Source organism: Vanacampus margaritifer, chromosome 20 (assembly GCF_051991255.1).
Source record: "Vanacampus margaritifer isolate UIUO_Vmar chromosome 20, RoL_Vmar_1.0, whole genome shotgun sequence".
Taxonomy (NCBI): domain Eukaryota; kingdom Metazoa; phylum Chordata; class Actinopteri; order Syngnathiformes; family Syngnathidae; genus Vanacampus; species Vanacampus margaritifer.
The window spans coordinates 13,400,751-13,422,759 of NC_135451.1; the positions used below are offsets into that span (position 1 = coordinate 13,400,751).

A 22,009-nucleotide genomic window follows, 5' to 3' on the forward strand; every position below is an offset into this window, starting at 1 on the left:
TAATTATAGCACCATTTAATATGTAGGAAACCAGTAAGAACAGGAGCATCACTTCAAACAGTTTGTGTAACAGAAGACGGCATTGCGGCGGCAGGTATGGATCCAAGCTCACAAGTTTTTGCTCCTGGAGAAATAGAAATCAACGCCTCTATCGCCGTGCTGTTTGGGGGTGTGAGACGGACCTTTTCTGCCTCTTTGGTACGGCCCGCTACCGTTCTGCAAAAACAACAAAGCGAGTCAACATGACATCAAGCAACTTTTTTTATGAATAAAGGGCTTTGTGTTTGCACATTTGAGTTCATCTTATTGTACTGTACGTCCAGAAAGGCAAGATGTCGACTGCTACTATTTGCTTGTCTAGCAAATGACTGGCTTGGTGATGTATTCTTCATAAATTTGCCTGGAGTCACGTGACTGACCTGTTTCTTGCCGACGTGCCGGCTCCATTCGGGCGCCACGACGACAGGGGCGGGGTAGGTCTCGCCTAGGACGACGTCGGCGTGCGACAGCGCCGCCTTGCTGAGGGTCCACGGCGTGTGCACGTCAGCCCCCCGGACTTTCTGCAACTCGGGAAGCCAAAGCCGCACGTATTCGCCCTAAAGATTGGGGTTCGAAAACCACAATAATAACACAATGAAACCATCATTAATTATGGGGGAGACATTTCAGACCCAACAGGTGAAATTCTGCTTAAAACACATTGTAAACATATTTGAAGACATATTTGGCTGGTGATCGTACGTTACTGTCGTAATCGAGTCCTTGCTTGACCATGTTGAACTTCCTGTCCTCCCGGGGATCGTTTCCAATGCCTGCGCTGTACAGCCAGTTGCCATAGTTACTGCAGACGTCGTGGTCAATCTGCGGGAGGACATTGGACATGTTGAATTCCAGACTACTGACACAAAGAAATGAAATAAAAATGAGAAGTAAAAGGATAATAAAGTTCTGAGAAATGATGACTTCATTTTTTAATTATGCAGAACTCAAAGATATGCATTAAATATTACCAAAAGGTACTCGAAGTACTCGGCTCCCATCCTCCAGTCCAGGCCGAGGTCCTTGGTGAGGAAGCTGGCCACGTTTTGGCGCCCCCTGTTGGACATGAAGCCCGTCATGGCCAACTCCTTCATGTTGGCGTCCACGAAGGGGACACCCGTGCGTCCCTCTGGACACAAACAATAAATATATGTATGATTACGGTCAAGCAGCACGTGTGCCTTAACTCAGCATTGGAGCTGTGCAAACCTTTCCATGCATTGAAAAGCGTCATGTCCGTCTTCCAAGGAATGGTTTTGTCCTGAAGCCCTGTAGGGAGAAAATAAAAGAGAATATTGTTGTTGAATAATTTGGATTTCAACCAAAATGTTCCTAGGCAAAAAAAAAAAAAAAAAACTCAAAAAAGTTTTTTATTATATAAGAAAACATCAGTTCATGATTCACAAATTCAAAAACAACAAAACAAGTTTTTGATGAGAGTTCAATTAATTTACTTTATGTTATAAAGACAAAAAAAAGCCTTTTAAATTAAATCAAAGGGTCAAATTCACCTTTGACTTGAAACAGACGATTTCCATATTTGAGTGCTACAAACTTGAAGTAATCACGCCACAAAAGCTCAAAAATAACCCTGTAATTGAAATGAAATAGTGAGAAAACATACACATAACATATTATGTAAAAAAAATAAATAAATAATAATTTATCGACTGACCAGTACGTGCTCTGATTGGCCGTTCGCTCCCTCTCGTATCGGCGTATCTGATGATAAATGTATCTGGGTGAAATGCAGCCCATGGCCAGCCTGCAGAGTGCCCAGCACAGCTTATTAAAATAAGTTTTATTTATATTCAGAAATGTAATTGACACAAAAATTTCATTCACCAGGGTGCAAATTTAGTGGAATAGTCCACGCCCACCAAGCCGTTGCGCGTCTCCTTGTAGGATGCCACCGCATCCTATGAGAAAAGACAAAATCAATCATATTTATGCATGTTGTTGTAACTTGTGTAACATGAACTTACCGTGTCCCAGAAATAATGCTGAAGTCTGCAGAGCGCCTGACTTTCACCGCCAGTGCATGGAAAAGCCGAGCGAGGGTCATTCAACGGTTCTGAAAATATAAGGAACATTTCCCATTGTATTTTCTCATTCATTTTAAGCTTTTTTCATTACATTACTTTTTCAGTCACATTTAGGAATTAGACTCAGTCATTTGCACAAAAAAAATTATGCCATTGCACTTAAAACAAAAAAAAAAAAAAATCAAAAATAGAGACACTCACCTGTCTGTTGCAGGTCAGATGGGGTGGGAATGTCTCCTTCCTGAAGCCCCTGAGGAAGAGGCTTCAGGCGGTCCGGGGTGGGCAACTCGGACCTGACCTGACTCTTGGACTCCACTTCCTTCCTGAACTGAGTGTAAACATCCGGCAGCCTGACAAACGGAATGAAACGATTCAAGTAGAGTATAATTAAATGTGACAACAGCCACCAGGATGCTGAGAGGCGTTTTGGTGCCACCAACTGGTCAAGTTGTAGATTGCCACAAAGACGATGAGTTCGATTGTTACTGGCCTTTGCTTTTTAGATAAAAAAAAAATCAAATACATCAATGGAATTAGGCAAAACAAATGTAAATGATTTTCAGTAATTAAAAAATAAATACAGTCAATTCCAATGAATGTAATTCCAACTAAATATGCTGTATTGTTTTATAAAGTTTGTTAAGATTAAAAACATATTGTTGTTTACTGTTTCATTTTATACATAAAGTACTTGTGTCACCATTATTTGGTTTCCGGAAAGGACATTCTTCATGCTTCTGTCTAAAAAGCCTTAAATCATTTTTTTTTTTTTTGTGGTTGCAATTATACCTTTTTATTTTCTTCATCTCTTATTTCTTGCCAACAAATAAAAAAATAACACTACACCGCCCATTTTGGAAATTACTCCTTTGAGCTCCTCACTGGCTTTGCGTGCAACGCATGTGTCAGCTGTCACCTGGAAATGTGTTGAAATGGCAGATCGTCTCGGTGGTACAGCGTGGACCCCCAGCAGGTGTGCACTTGGACCTTCATGCGTGCGCACACATCCTTTACCCCTTTCTCTACAGTCAGCTCTTCGGAAGTCACCTGGTAAAGTCATAGTAACAATAATCACAGCGATGATGATGATGATGATGATGATGCCGGTTATTCGAGGACGCCAACCTCTTGGTGGAACGCAACGACGCTGACAGAGCCCAGTTGCTGTATGAGGTCGGCGACGACTTCTTCGGGCTTGCCGCGTCTTATTACTAGGTTGCTGTTTCACACACATACAAAACCTTGTTAGCGTCATAGAATACAACCTGCACCCTGGATCGAAGGATAGCAAGAATTGCACCCATAATGTGAACCCAACATGATCATACCAATGTTTAACTACAATTTAACTCTTTGACTACCAAAAACGTTAAATAACGTTTCGTAAAATCCTATGGAGGAGTGCCAAAGACGTTAAAAAACGTTTTTTTTTTTTTCAAAACAGGTGAAACTAACCATTTTCTATTGTTGATTACTCAAAAACGGAATAAGGTAGAAACAAACTTTTTTTTTCTGATGGAAGATGAGAGTCCAATCTTGTTTTGGCAGTATGTGTGTTTCCATAGTCCAAACACATAATTTTCTATGGACCTTGAAAGATCAGTCAAAATGCTTAAAATCGGCTGGCACCCACGACATCCCTTTTCTGAAAACGTCTGGCAGTCAAAGAGTTAACATGCTGTCATATTGCCAAGTTAAATTTGATTAACTGCTACTTAACTGTAAATACATGCACTTTGTGGTCACGGATAACAAAGGGCTGACAGCCTTAGAAGCGCATCACAAAGTAGTTTGAGCAGACTTTACCTGCCCCTGTTCACCAGCGTCTTCCTGAGATCTCGGACGCTTTCCAGCAGGAAGCGCAGGCGAAAAGGCCCCGTCTTCGGCAGGTTGTACTTGTAGGTTCCCAGGTAGTGTCTGGGATCAAAGCAGTACAGCGGCACGACGTGATCGGCGTGCTTTTGAGCGAAGTGGAACAACTGCAGAGGTGGGAGTACATACACATCACAAAATCAGAACTATTGATTTACAGGGGCACATTGTATACAATATATATTGTGGTGATATTTATTTTTATTTTGTCTTCATGAGCATACTCAATATTGGAGTAATCCAAAAGTAATAGTTACATTACTCTAAAATTATGTTACTTGTATTACGTTACTACATTTTTTAGCAGGTAACTTGTAACTGTAATGGATTACATTTTAAAAGTAACCCTCCCAACCCTGTCTATAGCCTATTAATAGTTCAGCTAACACCCAACCATGTGAATTGTACATTGGTAAGGCATTCCCGGGGTTAGATGGAGGCAACTGATTCGCTGTGGCGACCCTTGAAGGGAAAAGCCGAAAGGAAAAGAAGACTGTATATAAGTATTTGCTTTTATTTTGCTTTGTTGGACAACCGGAAATACAGACAGAACTCATTAACAAGCCAACCCCCGATGCTTTGAAAGTTACACCTTTCCATGGTTAAATATTTTTTAAGATAGTGGCTTATATTTTCAACTGAAAACATTACAGTAGTCAAATTAAATTATCTATTTTATTGTGAAAATATTCCGGAACTACCTAGCTGCTAGCTAACAAACTACATTGCATGCTACTACTTGCCTGTGAAAGAGAGCACAACAACAAAATACTCTACAAAATGTGTCTAAAAGACAAACGGAGAAAAAAAACGTACCCACACAAAAACATTTAAAGCAAAGCATGTTCTAAATGCATCGAACGTTGTTTAGTTTTTTTTAATACCACAACTTGTATTCTTACCTCATTGTCGTGGATTCGTAAATCGTTTCTTAATAAACATATTATCGTGCGGGAGGCGGACATGACTGCGTAACGTTAGCTGCAAAGTCGAACCAAAACAACAAGAACCAGCTACGGAATAGAAACAGCGTTGCTGGTCGGAGGTAGCTTCGTCTCGGGTTTGATTCTGCTTCGTGCGGACTGGTTGAACAGTCGCTCACGTTGCACGACACGCGTTTGTATAACATAACAATTTCATAAGGTGTTTTGTAAACTTATTGTTTTTTTTCCTGTTTTTTTTCGAGTGTATTAATGTTTACATAATATCCATATGAGTGAATCTGTGATTAATAATTTGAAACCTTTTAGTTTTTTGTTTGTTTGCTTTATTGAAATTTGCAGTCCGGGTTATAGTTTTTAATATTTATAATTAGTGAGGGACCTGTTGTACTGTACACTGTTAAAAAAATTTGCATATGTGCGAATCATTTTGTCATATCCGACTTGTCACAAAATCTCAAAGTCAGATTGTTGCTGCAGAAGCCAAGGTTATATTTAGGCTTTCTTTTTTAGAAGAAGTTTTTCAATGTTGTCAACTGCTTGCCGTTCAGTTGGTTTTCTTATATACATTTCAGTATAGTGTAGTTTTTGACCTGATCAAAGTGCATTGACATTTTTTATGGATTGGCGCTATATGAACAATATTGACCTGACTTAATTGTTAACCCTTGTGTGCCATTTCTGTTTGCTCATTGGTCCATCACTTCAGCTATAGAATGGTTTAGAACCTATTGGATTTGGTCCTTGCATGATAAAGATGTTACTAAATAACTACAGTTTGGACTCTAACCCAAAAATAAATAAAATTACAACCGGTTTGGCAGTTGTCAGCAGTTCTCTGGCTTATTTGAGTATTGTAATGTTAAGCAGGTTTGCTTAGTGAAAATACCCAGGTCAGTTTAATATTAACATTAGGAGTAAAACAGTTTTCCTTTGCATGTTGTTCTGCAGTTCAGCGAGCGCTTCACCATGAGCACCTTCGCGCACATCCTCAAGGAGATCGGCGAGTTCGGCTTGTTCCAGAAGCGGCTGGTGGCCGCCTTGTGCGTCCCCAACATCTTCGTTGCCTTCGACATCATCGGCCAAGTCTTCACGGGCCTCGACTTCCCAAACCACTGCAACGCCGACTGGATCCTGGAGCGAGCGGACGCCAACCTGACGCGCGAGAGGCAGAAGGAGCTCACCATCCCCGTCGGTCCGGACGGACGCTTCCGGAGCTGCCTGATGTTCGCGCCGGTCGACTCGGACCTGCAGACCATCGAGCTCTACGGCCTCAACGCGACCACAGGCTGCCTCAACGGATCCGAGCTTGAGGTGCCGACGGGGGCGTCCAGCATTGTGACGGAGGTGAGTCGGGAATGTCGCCGCGGCAACAGTGGGACGGGAACGTCGCCGCGGCAACAGTGGGGTCATGCTCTTTTGTTTCTTGGTCAGTTTGATCTGGTGTGTGACAGAAGAACGTTGATTGAGGTGTCTCAGTCTATTTACATGGCCGGACTTCTGATCGGGGCCTTCGTGTCGGGTGCCATGGCTGACAGGTACGAAGGACAGTAGTCAAGATGGCTACAGCAGGTGTGCAGAGCTTTGATTGTGGTTATGTGGCCCTGCTCGATTAACTGTGATTATTCTGTTTTTTTTTTTTGTTTGTTTTAAGGGCTGGTCGCCGCTTTGTGGTCTTGCTGAGCATTCTTCTTCTTCTCTTGTTCGGCGTCAGTAGTGCCTTTTCTCCCAACATCTACTTTTATATTGTCTTCAAGTTTCTGTGTGGTGTGTCCATGGCGGGAATCCTAACCAACTCGTTTGTGATAGGTGAGTGGCCAATTAGGTTTTAGATGAACAATTTCCACTATACATGGCATTTCTTGGCAAACCAAACAGCAGAATTCTTAGTACTAACCACTACTGATAAAAAAAAAAAAACGAGTTCCTAGAGCAGGCGTTCACATGAGCGATAAGACTTCTCACTTCAGTTTGTTCAAAGTCTTCAAGCAAAAGATTACAATGCTCAGCGACTCTCCAAAGCATCTGCTGAATCGACAATTTTTGCGGATGCTAAGTTCAAGTGCAGCCGTCCGCATCAATTTTCCCGGGCTTTACCTGAACGCCTGCTCTAAGAGTTCAGATCAACGTAGTGCACTTTAAGAACAACCAACACTGAATAAAAAGTGCTGTACATCAACTCATTTGCTCCCAAACAAAGGTATAAATACGTTCTACGTTAAATGTTTTAAGTGTACCAAAGACGTATTTATATGTTTTTTAATGCTAGAGCATACAGAAGGCTTTGATGCAGCCTCTCAATTGTTAAACAAAATGGTAGTTATTACACAAACGGCCAGCAGGTGGCAGCAGAGCAAAAGAGATCAACCAAGGGCTATGTTGAAAAAAAGCTAATTACTCACATTTCTAAACAGATTTGTGAATAATGATGAAACTTAGCTATATTCTAATGCTAATTGCTGCAAAACGGAAACAGATACAAATGTACTTTTTTTTCCTGATGAAAGAAGAGATTCTAATCTTTCTTTTGGTATGGTTGCATGCTTTTGTTGCAATAGAACACAATATTCTGTGGGCCTCGCAAAATCAGTCAAAATCCAGTAAAACAGCCGGGAGTGAAGGGGATTGCTTCTGTGAAAATGACGGGGAGGGAATGAGTTAGTACAATTAACTCTAACCCAGCTTGAAAAAAAGATTTATTTAAAATCACTGCCCAGTTGATTGATTTCAATGGAGTCTTTTTCAGCGGCAAATGCCACCATTTCTTTTCTATGCCAAAAGTTAATTGCAGGCTTGTGTTTCACTCAAGGTGGCGAGTGGTGCGACTCATCCAAATTCGCCTTCTGCACCATCATCAGTCACAGTTTTTATCCCGTCGGTCTCATGCTCTTGTCCGGTCTGGCCTATTTCATCCGCAACTGGAGGATTCTCCAACTGGCCCTCTACAGCCCTCTTCTCATTGTCCTGGCCGCATTTTATTGGTCGGTACCATCATGTGACACTCGGCCACTCATTTGGAACATTTACAGGAGAAAAACAGTAAAGCTAATTTACGAGCCGTACCCTTTGAACCCGCGCCAGGATCCTGCCAGAATCGGCTCGCTGGCTCATGACCCAGGGCAGGAGGGAGGAGGCGGTGAAGGAGGTGCGCAGAGCGGCAAAAGTCAACGGGAGGGAAGTGTCGCAAGATCTGCTGGACAAGGTGACGCCCCGCACATTATTTAGTAAATAAGTCCAGAAAATATCATGTCCTAATGACGTGTGTGGTTGTAGATGGAGGTGGATGAGTCGCCCAACAGAGGCAGCATGTTCGACATTTTTCGGACGCCATACCTGAGAAAACGAGCGCTCATCATGGGCTACGTCTGGTGAGGATTTAACACCTAAAAAGCGCGGTGTTCAAAATGAAAGCTAAATTATTATTTTTTTAAATCTTAGAATTCCTCCTCACTGTGTACGACAGGTTTGGAATCAGCGTGGTGTACTACGGCCTGAGCCTGAACGTTGGCAACTTCGGACTGAATATTTACCTGACGCAGTTCGTCTTCGGCCTGGTGGAGCTTCCCGCCCGTCTGGGTTCTTTGCCGCTCATCGGGCGTTTCGGCAGGCGACGGGTCGAGGCCATGATGTTGCTGTTTGCGGGGGCCACTTGCCTCTCCATCATCGCCGTGCCCAAAGGTAACTTTTAACACACGGCGATTTCTTGATGGGGGAAAAAAAAAGAAAAAAAAAAGACGTCAAATATTAACCCATTCACTGCCATTGACGGCTATAAACGTCAAAATTTCATTGGAACTATTTCTACTAGTTTAACATTTTTTTAGAAGTATGAAAACCTAGAAAAAATGAGTGTACATTTAGAACAGATACAATTTGTGATTAATTGTGAGTTGTGAAGTCATGCGATTAATTACGATTAAAAATTTTAATCGCCTGACGCCCCTAATTTTAAATAAAATAATTTAAAAAAAATTTTTATCTGGAATATTTTTTTCTTTTAAAAAACAAATAGTTTTGTCGCATGACTTCTCTAGTTAACTCACGATCAAATTTTATATCTGTTCTAAATGTACAAAAAAAAAAAAATTCCCTAGGTTTTCATACTCGTGTTAACAAAAGAAGAAAAAAATGTGAAACTAATAGAAATTGTTAAAATAATTTTTGACGTCTATAGTCGTCAATGGCAGTGAATGAGTTAATCACTATAACAATTGAAACTTGAAAAAGTAGTTACTAACATTTTTATCTTGGCAATATTTTTTCCTCTAAAAAATACTGCATATGTACACATTTGACTTGGAAAACCTTTGAAAATATAAAACAATTTCTCGAACATATATGACATCATTACAAAAAAGTAACATTGCTACCTTTAATTCATCTCTATAATACTGCACACTACTTTTGATCTAAAATGTGTTGTTATTCTCGTTACTTTTTTTTTTAAAATCTTGTAAATATTTTTTTCTTTATTTTTTTTTCAAGTCAAAAATGTGTGCAAGTCTTTCGGCTTGTACTGTAACTAATAAAAAAATGCAGTTTTTGAAAAAACAAAAACATTTTTCTCGAAAATGTTGACTTCTCATCTTGAAATTTTCTTGACAATATGCATCTATTTATATCGTAAATATTTGACTTTCTTTTCAAATACGACGTTTTCAAATACAGCTTAAAACTAAAAAATATGACTTCAAAATAAATTTAAAAAAACAGCACGTGATGCATGTTATTTATTTCTCAAACATGATCTAATTTTTTTTAAAGATGTTTTATCTTGAAAATATCTGCATTTGTCTTCGATACTCTCTATAATTACTTTTCATTTTGAAACTACACAACTTGTCCCCAATAAAACTTGTGTCTGTTTTCCCCCCCTCCAAAATATATGACTTCCTACGCATCAATTATGTTCTCTATTTATAATACTCATCCTCCAACTTATTATTTCAGACCTTCCTGTCATTGCAACGGTCCTAGCCATACTTGGGAAATGTGCATCCACTGGTTGCTACTGCATTGTGTATGTTTACACAGCAGAGTTGTACCCCACCACGCTAAGGTAAGGTAGGTTTGTTTATGAAATTGTAAAATATTTTTAGGATGGATTATTCCCCCAATTATCTCATTGATAAATGGAATAACTATTATTAAACAACAAAATGTGCACGCGAGGTCATTAATATCTGCAGCTTTGTGTGTGTGTGTGGTTTTGAAAGGCGCGGGGCCTGGTGAGTGACGTGGGTGTCAGCTGAGACTGCAGAAGTAGGGTTTAAAAACAACTTCTATTCTCTTTGAAATGCAGTTTGCTTTTTCTGTGTTGCTAGGCAGAGTGGCGTAGGTGTGAACTCCATGTGCGCTCGCATGGGGGGCATCCTGGCCCCCCTGATAAGGCTCCTGGCCGTCTACTATGACTCCATCCCCATGCTGGTGTACGGCGTCGTACCTATTAGTGCGGTGGCCCTCTGCCTGATGCTTCCGGAGACCCTCAACGCCGAACTTGAGGAACACGTCGAGCTGAAGTGAGTTGATGAACCCTACGAAAACAACAGCGAGATGCGTGATGATTTAAAAAAAAAAAATTTTTTTAAACATTACAATATTTTATTTGGTCTAGGAGGACTGAAACAGGATACGTAAGGGGTGAAGAAAAATGAGGCAAAAGCACAGCATTGTGGTTTATGTGGATGATTACAGGCGTTTGCTTTACATATTTATTTTCATGGAGCCTCAGGCATGATGGTGTACACTACACACAAATAATAAAATTGTAATTTGATGTGGTTATATCGATATTGTGGCCATGTCACGTCTCAGGTTTGATCGGTACTGTATGATATTTGTTCTGCACTCCTGTTTACATTGACTGTCTTAAGATTATTAGAATCTTTGCCCACAGTGTGAAATTAAACCACTGGGGAAAAACTTGAGTTATCTACCTATTTATGAAACTGTCTTTAAAATGTTCAACTTATTATTACCTCATATTTTTTTTTCAAAATTTCAAAATAAAAGCCAAATATAATTTTTGTTGTTTTCCTCTTCTAATTTCACATTTTCAACTTATTATTACCTCGTTTTTTTTTTCAAAATTTCAAAATAAAAGCCAAATATAATTTTTGTTGTTTTCCTCTTCTAATTTCACATGTTCAACTTATTATTACCTCGTTTTTTTTTTCAAAATTTCAAAATAAAAGCCAAATATAATTTTTGTTGTTTTCCTCTTCTAATTTCACATGTTCAACTTATTACCTCGTTTTTTTTTTTTTTAATTTCAAAATAAAAGCCAAATATAATTTTTGTTGTTTTCCTCTTCTAATTTCACATGTTCAACTTATTATTACCTCGTTTTTTTTTTTCAAAATTTCAAAATAAAAGCCAAATATAATTTTTGTTGTTTTCCTCTTCTACTTTTCAGATTTTTGGACCAAATTAAACTGTTGCAATTTTAAACTGTTTTATCTTATCACAATTAATTTTTCTTAATTTTAAAAATAATAGCAAATAATTAGTGAACCCCCCCTTCCCCACTTCCTATCTAGTTTGCTCCTTTTATTATGTTTTCACACTCCTTATTTATTGCACTGGACGGCGCCTATCTAAGAATATGTTGCTTATCAGTAGTAACATGAACAAGGAGTTACACGTGTTCCATATGATATACTGTAGGTTTTAGTGCACAAACGTGAACTCACTAACACAGATTTGGACAGATTTGTGAACAATATTTAAGAGAAATGGGCCTTTTGAGAAACTCATGAGAAATAGGATTTTTTAATGTTTTTATTTTTAAGTTTTGTGTAAATACACCACAGGCTGTTATTAAATGCAGATTTATTAAATTGAGGGTTAACAGACATTTATGAAATTGAGGAAAAACTGATCATTCAGATTTTATTTTGAAAGGTCATTATGTAGATATTTTCCCCTTGGAACCCCTTAAGGAAGACTTTCTACAATGCATTTATTTGAAATATGATTGGTCGGAAATCTTTCTCAATAAGCAGTTGGACCAATTGGGCACTAGATGGCAGCAAAATGTCAAACTATAAGACAACAATGTGGCCCTCTTAAGATGTGTTTCAAAACCTGCTTTTTACCTACACAAAAAAAAAAACTCCACTTTATCTTTCACCAAGTCGATTTGGTGGAGAAAATTACACAATCCTCATTTTCCTCCCCTTTCACACGCGGGGGTGAGATTGATCGGCCAACTTGAAGACTGCCAGACGTGTAAAACGGATTACATGTCAGCACCATTTTCCAAACGAGTGAGTGTTTGTTATCACTGTGGAGCTTCTTCAGCTGCTTTTCCGCTGCAAGAAGGATGACTCAGATTTCCACGGGTGCGCCAAGGTCATTTGGACACTTGAACGGGTGTTAAAACACGTCGTGGACTTGCGGCTCGCCGGTGAAAAATGGCCAATTGTGGCCGTTTGTCACTGTGACGCTCGCGGCTTCACATAAGCCGGAGGCAATCTTTCCTAAATTTTAGAAGCTGCGCACCCCCTTTGAGATCATGACAGACACTCTCCTGTTTATACTAAAAAAAAAAAAAAGCAAAATAAAGCATTTTGGGTGCTTTTAGAGCAGTGTTTTTCAAACTTTATAAGCCCTTTCAACATCCTGGCAAAAAGTGCGCACCACTGCACACCCTCTCCCGAGCAGATTCTCAAAATTAGTAGAAACATGGGCCAACTTTCGTTTTCCTTATAAAGGGGGTGCGTGGATTAAAAAAGTTGGGAAGAGCTGCACTTAAAAGTATTCAAAGTCATTGTTTTGATTTTTTTTTTAGGGTGTGGCCATGCAAAAAAAAAAGGTGCGCCAACATAGTGATTTTACTTTTGTAGGGGTGTGCAGGGGAAAGGGGTGTGCCAACTCTATCGGTAACATAAAAATATTTGGAAACTACTCTTGAAGCATTTTTTAAGGGCGTATGGCATAGGAGCAAACTTTATAAGCCCTTTTAACATCCTGGCAAAAAGTGCGCACCACTGCACACCCTCTCCCGAGCAGATTCTCAATAGAAGTAGAAACATGGGCCAACTTTCGTTTTTCTTATAAAGGGGGTGAGTGGATTAAAAAAGTTGGGAAGAACTGCACTTAAAAGTATTCAAAGTCATTGTTTTGATTTTTTTTTTTTAGGGTGTGGCCATGCAAAAAAAAAAAAGGTGCGCCAACTTAGTGATTTTACTTTTGTAGGGGTGTGCCAACTCTATCGGTAACATAAAAAAATTTGAAAACTACTCTTGAAGCATTTTTTAAGGGCGTATGGCATAGGAGCAAACTTTATAAGCCCTTTTAACATCCTGGCAAAAAGTGCGCACCACTGCACACCCTCTCCCGAGCAGATTCTCAATAGAAGTAGAAACATGGGCCAACTTTCGTTTTTCTTATAAAGGGGGTGCGTGGATTAAAAAAAGTTGGGAAGAGCTGCACTTAAAAGTATTCAAAGTCATTGTTTTGATTTTTTTTTAGGGTGTGGCCATGCAAAAAAAAAAACTTTTGTAGGGGTGTGCAGGGGAGAGGGGTGCGCCAACTCTATCGGTAACATAAAAATATTTGGAAACTACTCTTGAAGCATTTTTTAAGGGCGTATGGCGTAGGAGGTGCGTAAAAGGTTGGCGTAAAAGACTGATCTAAAAGTATTCAAAGGGCATTGTTTTTACTTTTTAGTTTTTTTTTTAGGAAGGAATTCAAAGGAATCTTAAAAATGGTATTCATTTATAAAATCAGCCAGCCAAACATGTCGACTGACTGGATAAACTGATAATACAAAAAAACACAGCTAATCAAAAATAAAATAAAATTGGACAAGGGAGACATCGGACGTCTGCTCGTTAATTTGAAACCAACGTGAGCAGCCGTCATCTGGGGAGGGAGGCTGTGTGTGCGCGCGCGCGGGCGTGTGTGCGCGTCTGCCACATCGCCAGCGAGAGCCTCCATCCGCGCATTCGCCTGTGCGCAATGGCAGCGAGCGCACCGGGCAGCCCGCAGCAGCCGCCGCGCACACACGGGTGCGAGGACTTGATAAGTTTAAACTGGCCACGGATGCCGCTTGGGATCTGATGATTTCTCCAGCGGGGAACACTAAGAGGTAGGTTGAGACTTTTAAATGACATTCGGATTGATTTGTACGCGAGGATTTTATGGCTTTATTTGGAGTAGGGTGTCTAATTATTCCCACTCGGAATGAATACTTTGCAGGCAGGGTGATGGTTACGACAGATACGCCGTTGCCGTCTCAGGCTTTAATTGGATTTCATCATTGCGTTAATTAAGAATCCATGGAAACGATTTCACTCTTTTGTGCTAGTGTATTAAAGGGAAATGAGTTTCAATTTACTCCAAGGTGCAGCAGATGCTTTAATTATATGTATAGTATTTGAATGGATAAATGATGACACTAGAGTGTGTTTGTGTTTGTGTAAATTGACAGGCAGATTGTGTTAAAGTGAAGTGGTAGAGATTTATATTGTGTGTATGTGAATGGAGAGGCGGATGTTGGACGTGTTTATGTTGTGGATAAATGATAACGGGTAACATTATGTGTTAATAAATATGTATAGTGTAGTATATTGTGTACATTACATTGTGTTGATGTAAATAAACACAATTGCAGCAATTCATTGTGTTTATGTAAATATAAATTATTGTTTGTATGTATAATGCACTTTAATAATGAAATTGAGAATTTTCGGCGGCTCCTGTTGTTACGGTACAGGGTGAGAGTGAGTTACTAAGCCGCAGTTGTATTAGTTGTTTTTCACGGAGGATAAAGAATATATGCTTGCGAAGTACGGTTTACATGTGCTGCAACATTTGCATTCAAATATCCCTAATAGCACGACTGCCACAGATGCTATTTGTTAGCACAACCATGGCATATCACATTGCTTGTTAGCATTAAGCTAAGGGGGCTTTGCTGTTTTCTTTGCTGTTTTTTTTTTTTAAGGCTTAAATTCATGTCTTTAAATGTTGTCAATGTACTTTTTCTTTTTTTGTAAGCTACTTTTTATTTTCTCTGCTTTGCTTTTTGGTGTCGTCATTGAATTGTCTTGCATATGAAATTTAATAGATAAACATTCTGTTATGACACGGAGACAAGATCCAGCGTGAAATGACAGAAAACTCACCTCAGACGATGAGAGAGAAGATTTGCGTTGAAGTTGTGTGCGTCATGGCACCGCAGCCAGACGGCGGCAGGGGAGGGAGGGAGGGAGGGAGGCTCAATTTGGTAATAAAGGTGAGGATAGATGGAGTGCAAACAGCAGCGGAGCCCACAGCCAGACACTTTTTTTTATAGCCCCTCCTCCTTTCACCACCCTCTCGTTAATTGCTTCTAAAAGATCTTCACGAGGTGTTGGCATGAGTTGTTAAGACATCTGCTGATGAGGGCAACACTTTTTTTTTTTTTTACTCCCTTCGTCTTTTGACACAAGCATCAGTTCATCTTCAGGGTCAGTAGAAAGCTGGAGATAATTCTGGCGGATTTCGGGCACACCTGTCAATCACAGGGGAAGACACATACAACAGTATTGTACGGGGACATGAGGAAATACATCATTGTGTGTGTGTTTACATTATGTGAGGGCATACGTGTGTGCGTATGTGAAGGAGGGGGACGCTGACTGGTTTTCAGAGTGGCCTTTTATTGTAGGGCAGTCTGAGGCACACCTGCGCACTAATTATAGTGTCTGATCGGCATCTTGATATGCCTCACCTGTGAGGTGGGATGGATTATCTCGGCAAAGAAGAAGTGCTCACTAGACTGGTTTGTGGACAATATTTGAGAGAAATGGTTGGTTTCATTTCATAAAAAAAATGGGAGCAAAAACAAAAGTGGTGCGAGTGTAGTTTAGTATTTTTCATTATTGTTTTTTTTTTATAATTTCAATTAGCTATTAGAGCAATTTTGTTAGGTTAGATAGTTTTTGAAAATGCTTAATTTTTTCTCAATATTAGCTTCTTTTTTTTTAGTTTACAGAGTACATGTGGAGTGTAAAATAAAAAAAAAAAAAGCCACTAAGTATCGGGTAATAAACTACAATTCCTAAATGCCTGTTCAACCTTCCCTCTTCTACACAGCCAAACAATTAATTTGCTCCCATAAACGTATAAATACGTTGTATTTTAACTACTACCATGCTCCCAAAGACGTATTTATAAGTTGTTGTTTTTTTTTAAAATGTTTTTGTTATGCTAGAGCATACAGAAGGCTTTGATGCAGCCTCTGAACTGAAGAGAATGCTTGAAGCTATGGTAGTTATTACAAAAACGGCCAGCAGGTGGCAGCAGAGTATAAGAGATCACGCAGGGCCATGTTGCAAAAAGCTGTTTTCCCCCCACCGCTTTAAACAAATTTGTGAATAATGAGGAAACTTAGCTATATTCTAATGCTAATTGCTGCAAAAACGGAAACAGATAGAAATTTAATTTTTGTTCCTGATGACGAATCTTTCTTTTGGTCGTTTCCATGTTTTTATAGCAATAGAACACAATATTCTGTGGGCCTTGCAAAATCAGTCAGAAGCCAATAAAACCGCCCGGAGCGAAGGGGGTTGCTTCAGTAAAAAATGCCCCCCCCCCATGTCGGCAGGACATGGCGATGCTTAGCGAAGCAGAGCAGCCATGGTGGAACGCGTCGGACGAGCGCAACGGCAGCGGCGAGGCGTCGGACGCCGGCAACGGCGAGCGCAACTACTACGCCATGTTTTACTCAATCCTCATCCTGGCCATCGTGTTCGGCAACGTGCTGGTGTGCCTCGCCGTGCTGAGGGAACGCTCCCTGCAGACCACCACCAACTACCTGGTGGTCAGCCTGGCCGTGGCAGACCTGCTGGTGGCCTCGCTCGTCATGCCGTGGGCCGTCTACCTGGAGGTAAGACGTGATCGTCTTTGTTGATTTGGTCGTACTGGTAGCGTTTGATGCAAGGATTGCTCACAATGAGTAGCTTACAAAAATGACTTTGCGCCCCCCAAGCCACTCTCAAAAATCTCGTCTTATGCCGTTTGCTCCACTTCTCGCACACCGGAGCAAATAGAAAAACATAAAAACTGAACGACAACAACGTAAACACAACATACCCCCCCAAAAAGTTTAAAAAACAAATGCTTAACAAAACAACAAAAAGCTAAAGAAAGCAAACGAAAAAAGGAAAAACTAAATTGCTAAACAAAACGAACTGCACATGAAAAAAGCACACACACAAAAAAAAAAAAACTGAAAACTAAAACAAGCCAACTAATGACACCTGACTTTTGCACAGTTCCAAGAAAATTGGCCAATCAGATCCATAGTAGAAAATCAAATATTTCATGACTGTAGTGTTGTTTATCACGCTGCTGGACCGCCCACTGTTGGGTTGGAATGCATCAAGGAAGTCCAAGTTCATATAAGGCTACAGACGGGAATCAATAAGATCCCCCCCCCCCCCGAAGGCGGACGCTTGCCCACTCCAGGTCCCAAAAAATGTCAAATAAGCAGCCGCCTGGCCACTTTTTCAAGTTTGCACTCTTGTCAGCAGAACGCTTCGTCTTCGCTCCAGAGTTCAGACGACTGCAGAGAACAAATGAGCCGGCCGCGCCAAAAGATTGATGGCGGACTTCACGCAGGTGCTCCGTTTTCTGCACTCCCTCATTTCCAATTCAAACGGGAGGAAAGACTCATTAAGGCGTCACGTGTTTTCTCACGGAGGCAATTTGAAGAGCGTAATCTGTAGAATTGGATTAACCTGGTACCGGATGGTCGTCTACTCGGGAGCTCATCATAACACGTCGGCACGGACCGGCGCCGCTGATCTACGACCCGCGCTCCGAGGCCGCCGGGACACTCAGTCAGGTCGCCTCGCTTCGTAAGGGCTTCATTAGCAGCGTGGGAAATAACTCCTACTGACACAAATGTGAAGCGTCTCATTTCTGTTTATGACTATTGACCGGATGGCGGATGAAGAACGCGTGCTCCGAAAGGCGTTAGCATTCCGCTAGTTGCGTTCACTGCCCGTCGCGAATTTTGACGTTTTTTTGGAACGTGGAAAGCCGACTCCGCGGATTCGAACCCAGAACCTTAGAGTTGCGAGGCAGCAGTACTAAACACTATGCCACTGGTACGTCCAATCTAGGGTGAAAAAAAAAAAATTGGAATCTCCAAAGAGTTGAGTTCCAATGCTGGCTCATTTTGTCATTTTATTCATCCATAATCGCCGCCCCCACAACGCGTAGGCACAAAACGTCCGAGCCCAATAGTGATTCCCGCTGGCTTTTCCTCCCTAATTGATGCCCCACAGCGAGAGCTCGACATGAGGAACGTAATGTGTGTGTGTGTGTGTGTGTGGGGGGGGGGGGGGGGGGGGGGGCATTCTTTTTCCCACACTGCACGTACAATGCTCACAATGTCGTGTATGTTCTTGTATGTGTTATCTTGCGAGGACCATATTCCGGGTTTTTAATATGATTGTGGGGACCGGTCCTCACAACTCAAGACCTCTTTTGAGGTCAAGAGGTCGGGGTTAGGGTAAGGGTTAGGATTAGGCCGTCGGTTATGGTGGTTAAGGGGCTAGGAAATGCATTATGTCAATGAAATGTCACCACTAGAAATTATATGTAATTTCTGCGCGAGTGTGTGTGTGTGTGTGTGTGTGTGAGTGTTATGGATAGATGGAGGGGTTAGTGGGTGAGTGATTGAAGAGCAAGCCAAACATCTCAAGATTTTTAGGAGTTTCCCCACAATTGCTCACAAACACAAGCTTCAGTAGATCATGGCTGTCCTGTGAAAAACACTTATGTTAATTTTTGTCATTTTTTTTACGCGGATGTGATTAAACTGAATGCAGACGTCCCAAAAACGTAAAAAAAAAAGGATATTGTTTTTCAATTGGGTTGGGCCATAAATCGATTTGATCAATTAATTATAATTAGGAAAATAGTAATAGTAGTTGCATAGCAGCTGATGTGCATTGCTTACGCAAATGACAAGGCTGCAAACAGCTAGTTTACAAAAGCAGTCAGTCTTAGTCATTTGGACGCTATTTTTAGCAACATTTTCGTCAGTTTTCCTCATTGAAATGAACGGAAATGCCATTAATCCGTTCCAGCTTCCCCTCCAAAAAAACATCACAATTTCTTGTAATGTGTTTTTGGTCATAAAAAAATAGGACTCGTTAATATTGTAATTGTGTTTACCTTGAAAAGTAAACAATGTCAATAAAAGTGAGTCTGTAGTAAAATGATCCCATGTGGACTTCGGACTTTGATGAAGCCCATTAAAAAAAAAAATAGCCAGTCTTGATCACAACCTTCATTGGAATGATGGATGGAATTGTGACTCATTATTTATTCATAATTCAACTTCAGCCTAATAGAGAATGGTCTTATTAGAGCCGTGGTAAACATTATGCAAATTTCTTTTAAGCTATGCAATTGCCTTCAAATGACTTCCTGGTGTGCCCATCTTGGCCACATGGGGGCAATATAAGACACCCGTATGATCAAGTTGTTTTTCGCAGAGGATGAAGAACATATGCCTGTCCTTAATAATATTTTTAACATAATATTCAAAATACATATTAAAGAGCACAACATGAACAGCAGAGGTCAAATTTGTCACTTGTTGGGTCGGAAAAAAAAATAGCTGGCGCTTGAAGACACAAAGACCAGCAGGTGACAGGCGAGAATCGGGTGGTTAACAGCGATAACATCAGGAGGCAAACACAAGTGGGGAATTATGTTGGTGGGTGCGTATTCCCCTATGTTGGCTCTTTGTGTGTGTGGGCAGACCCATATACTGTACTGTATATAGTCTCGCAGGAATCCATTAATCACAGCCTTGACAGTTATTCACCGAGCCTTATGTCGCCTAGAATTGTAAGCTTTCATTTTCTGAGCGTCATTGTTGCTGGGCTCCAAATGCTAAATGCTAATTCACAACATCGGCATCAGTGGATGACAATTGCGGTCACCTGGGTGCGTTCTCGGCGTTGGTTGTAAAGGATTGCGATGATTCAATGCTGTGATGTATTTTTTACGATTTTACCATAAAAAAAGGTCAGACTTGTGAGAATGTTGTGCAAATAAAGTTGGATTGATATTTTTTAAAAATAAAAAGTTGCAAAGGTTATATGAATAACGATGCGTCCGTTCAGGAGGAGTTGTAACGGGTAAAAATATCTGGATTTTCTGAGAATCAAGTCAGATTTTTTTTTTTTTGCAAGAAAAAAGACACAATATAATAAAAATTAAATAAAATCATATAATATATATTTTTTAAATCATAGCTTATAAGAATGAATTTAAAAAAAATTCGGTCATACTCTCCTACGGTTATTTTTTCTTTGGAAATATTAAGACAGATGAAAAATGTAATATGAGGGAAAACAATTTTAAGGTTACAGTGAAAGTCATAATTTTTCAAGAAAAAGTCCGAATTCTGAGAAAATAACAGAAATGTTATTCATTTTAAAAAGTCATAATATTCTGAAATATTAGGCTAATATGGACAGATTTTTTTAAAGTTTTAATATGAGAAAAAAAATCATAAGGAAGTTCATATTCTATGAAGAAAAGAAGCACAATTAAAAAAAAACAAAAGGCAGGATTTGTTAAGTCAGAAAATTATAAGGGAAAATTAGCCATGTTACTATGTTTTAAATGTTAAGTGAATGAAGATTTTTTTTTGTAAAAACAAGTATGGAAAAAAAATGTCCCCCCCAAAAAAGTATAATTTTAAAGAAAATAGTTTTTTTCGGTTATGCAAATTGAGTTGTTTTTTTCCAATGATAAATTTCATCCAAATCATAATGAATTAAATCACTGACATCATCAAATCACCTAAAATAGCCATGAAGTTTGGCATCAACTTCAAAGAGCTTATCAAAAAGAAATTGCAGCACTGAATTTAAATCATGGAGCAAAAGCTGAGGGCTAAGTACGGACCCTTGAGGCACACCTAATGTCAATAAGATCTGGCGATCCTGGCTTTGTTCCTTTCTCTTGACTTTTCTCATGAAATGCGCTCACTTCAGATAGAGTTGAATTGTCTCTACCCGCTACGTAAATTAGCACCCGTGTAGCCTAATCTTTGGCGTGTGCGCCGCACAGGTGGTCGGCGGCGCCTGGCTCTTCAACCGCCTCTACTGTAACGTCTTCGTCACGCTGGATGTGATGATGTGCACCGCCAGCATCCTCAACCTGTGCGCTATCAGCATCGACAGGTGAGTGTGCGTGCGTGACAAGACGTCAGCGCTCATTCACAGTTGCCATGGCGGCACTTGTGGAAATGTCAAACATAATTCTGCATTTCCAGGTGTGCTCAGATTCGTGTGTTTACAAGTTTACACGAATGAAGGTGTATTTTAGGATGTTATAATATTATGAGATTGAAATTATTCTGTTTTGATCATAGCATCGATTTTTTTGTCAAAATAATTTTTACATTTTAGTTGTAATTGTTGGGACTTTTTAAAATGTTATAAGAAAGTATGTTTACAATAAAAAGTCCTAATATGAAAAAAATATTTGTAATTTGTAGAATAATAACTATTATTTTGTTTCTGTTGTTTAGTACAACTTCAGCAATTGTAATATTATATAACCTTTTTCCCATCGTTGGCGAATTTATTTATTATTATTATTATATTATTATTATTTATAATTATTTATTTTATAAAATTTTGTCATTTTATCATCTTTTGCAAAATTACTCTCATAAAAGTACGACTTTTCTCATATTTTTTTTGTCTAGTAAAAATTAACGACATATTTTTTAAGTTATTTTCATAAAATGTTTGAAATCTGACTTTTTTCTTGTTAATGGCTTTCTTGTAAACGTACTCTTTTCTACATTTGAGACTTTTCACTCCTACTTTTGTAGAAATAACACTTGATTTTGATTAGATGACCACTTTTTTTTTGCAGTTTGCTAAAAACGCTTGTAAAAGAAAAGTACAACTTTGTTCCCATCGTTTGTGAATTTTTTCTCGTAAAAGCCCAACTCCTTAAAAAAAATCATAGTCATCGAGTCATAACATTAAAAATATTACGACTTTACCCTCATGATGTCAACGATTTTTTCTTTCCTCGTAAAATGAATTTATTATGGTCATTGTGGGCTTGGGTTAA

At 39.7% G+C, this 22,009-nt stretch overlaps 3 protein-coding genes and 1 long non-coding RNA gene across 8 annotated transcripts in view; 2 read left to right on the top strand and 2 right to left on the bottom strand.

The window, feature by feature from the left end:
* Positions 1-8,558, bottom strand: cry-dash (cryptochrome DASH). Of its 2 annotated transcripts, XM_077553958.1 has the most exons (15): positions 8,428-8,558; positions 7,961-8,280; positions 3,891-4,063; positions 3,210-3,303; positions 3,001-3,131; positions 2,286-2,434; positions 2,025-2,113; positions 1,885-1,958; positions 1,715-1,804; positions 1,551-1,630; positions 1,249-1,308; positions 1,011-1,168; positions 742-861; positions 420-596; positions 1-216 (listed from the first exon to the last, which is right to left on the bottom strand). In XM_077553958.1, the coding sequence occupies exons 2-15, from the start codon at positions 8,006-8,008 to the stop codon at positions 109-111; spliced, it is 1,551 nt and encodes a 516-aa protein (XP_077410084.1). In that variant the 5' UTR covers positions 8,009-8,280; positions 8,428-8,558; the 3' UTR covers positions 1-108. The 2 variants fall into 2 exon arrangements, with proteins under 2 accessions (XP_077410084.1, XP_077410083.1); XM_077553957.1 differs by lacking the exons at positions 7,961-8,280; positions 8,428-8,558 and adding an exon at positions 4,859-5,087.
* slc22a13b (solute carrier family 22 member 13b) lies at positions 3,887-10,928 on the top strand. Of its 4 annotated transcripts, XM_077553953.1 has the most exons (11): positions 3,887-4,071; positions 5,849-6,244; positions 6,332-6,435; positions 6,552-6,706; positions 7,707-7,878; positions 7,979-8,099; positions 8,171-8,265; positions 8,361-8,575; positions 9,848-9,956; positions 10,222-10,416; positions 10,512-10,928. In XM_077553953.1, exons 2-11 carry the CDS (start codon positions 5,867-5,869, stop codon positions 10,549-10,551), a joined length of 1,584 nt encoding a protein of 527 aa, XP_077410079.1. In that variant the 5' UTR covers positions 3,887-4,071; positions 5,849-5,866; the 3' UTR covers positions 10,552-10,928. The 4 variants fall into 4 exon arrangements, with proteins under 4 accessions (XP_077410079.1, XP_077410080.1, XP_077410081.1 ...); XM_077553954.1 differs by lacking the exon at positions 10,512-10,928 and having other exon boundaries at positions 10,226-10,377; XM_077553955.1 differs by lacking the exon at positions 10,512-10,928 and having other exon boundaries at positions 9,848-9,961; positions 10,222-10,344.
* The window catches only part of LOC144040115 (uncharacterized), a 24,413-nt gene continuing 11,023 nt past the window's right edge, over positions 8,620-22,009 (bottom strand). The window contains exons 4-5 of the long non-coding RNA XR_013289644.1: positions 15,031-15,398; positions 8,620-10,431 (exon numbers count right to left, since the gene is read on the bottom strand). This is a non-coding gene — a long non-coding RNA (uncharacterized LOC144040115). The remainder of the gene's footprint in view (positions 10,432-15,030; positions 15,399-22,009) is intronic.
* Positions 13,843-22,009, top strand: part of drd3 (dopamine receptor D3) — a 17,822-nt gene continuing 9,655 nt past the window's right edge. The window contains exons 1-3 of the mRNA XM_077553959.1: positions 13,843-13,991; positions 16,494-16,775; positions 20,990-21,102. Coding sequence (XP_077410085.1) covers positions 16,497-16,775; positions 20,990-21,102 — 392 coding nt within the window. The 5' untranslated portion in view covers positions 13,843-13,991; positions 16,494-16,496. The remainder of the gene's footprint in view (positions 13,992-16,493; positions 16,776-20,989; positions 21,103-22,009) is intronic.

Bases quoted from the DNA above. Each gene is read 5' to 3' on its own strand.
- cry-dash (XM_077553957.1), bottom strand. From the start codon at position 4,921: ATGTCCGCCTCCCGCACGATAATATGTTTATTAAGAAACGATTTACGA. The intron at 1,169-1,248 runs GTTTGCACAGCT...GTTTGTGTCCAG, and splicing joins GCTTTTCAATGCATGGAAAG to AGGGACGCACGGGTGTCCCC. The intron at 217-419 runs GTCAGTCACGTG...TTGTTTTTGCAG, and splicing joins GGCACGTCGGCAAGAAACAG to AACGGTAGCGGGCCGTACCA.
- slc22a13b (XM_077553953.1), top strand. From the start codon at position 5,867: ATGAGCACCTTCGCGCACATCCTCAAGGAGATCGGCGAGTTCGGCTTG. The intron at 8,266-8,360 runs GTGAGGATTTAA...TGTGTACGACAG, and splicing joins CTCATCATGGGCTACGTCTG to GTTTGGAATCAGCGTGGTGT. The intron at 9,957-10,221 runs GTAAGGTAGGTT...CTGTGTTGCTAG, and splicing joins TTGTACCCCACCACGCTAAG to GCAGAGTGGCGTAGGTGTGA.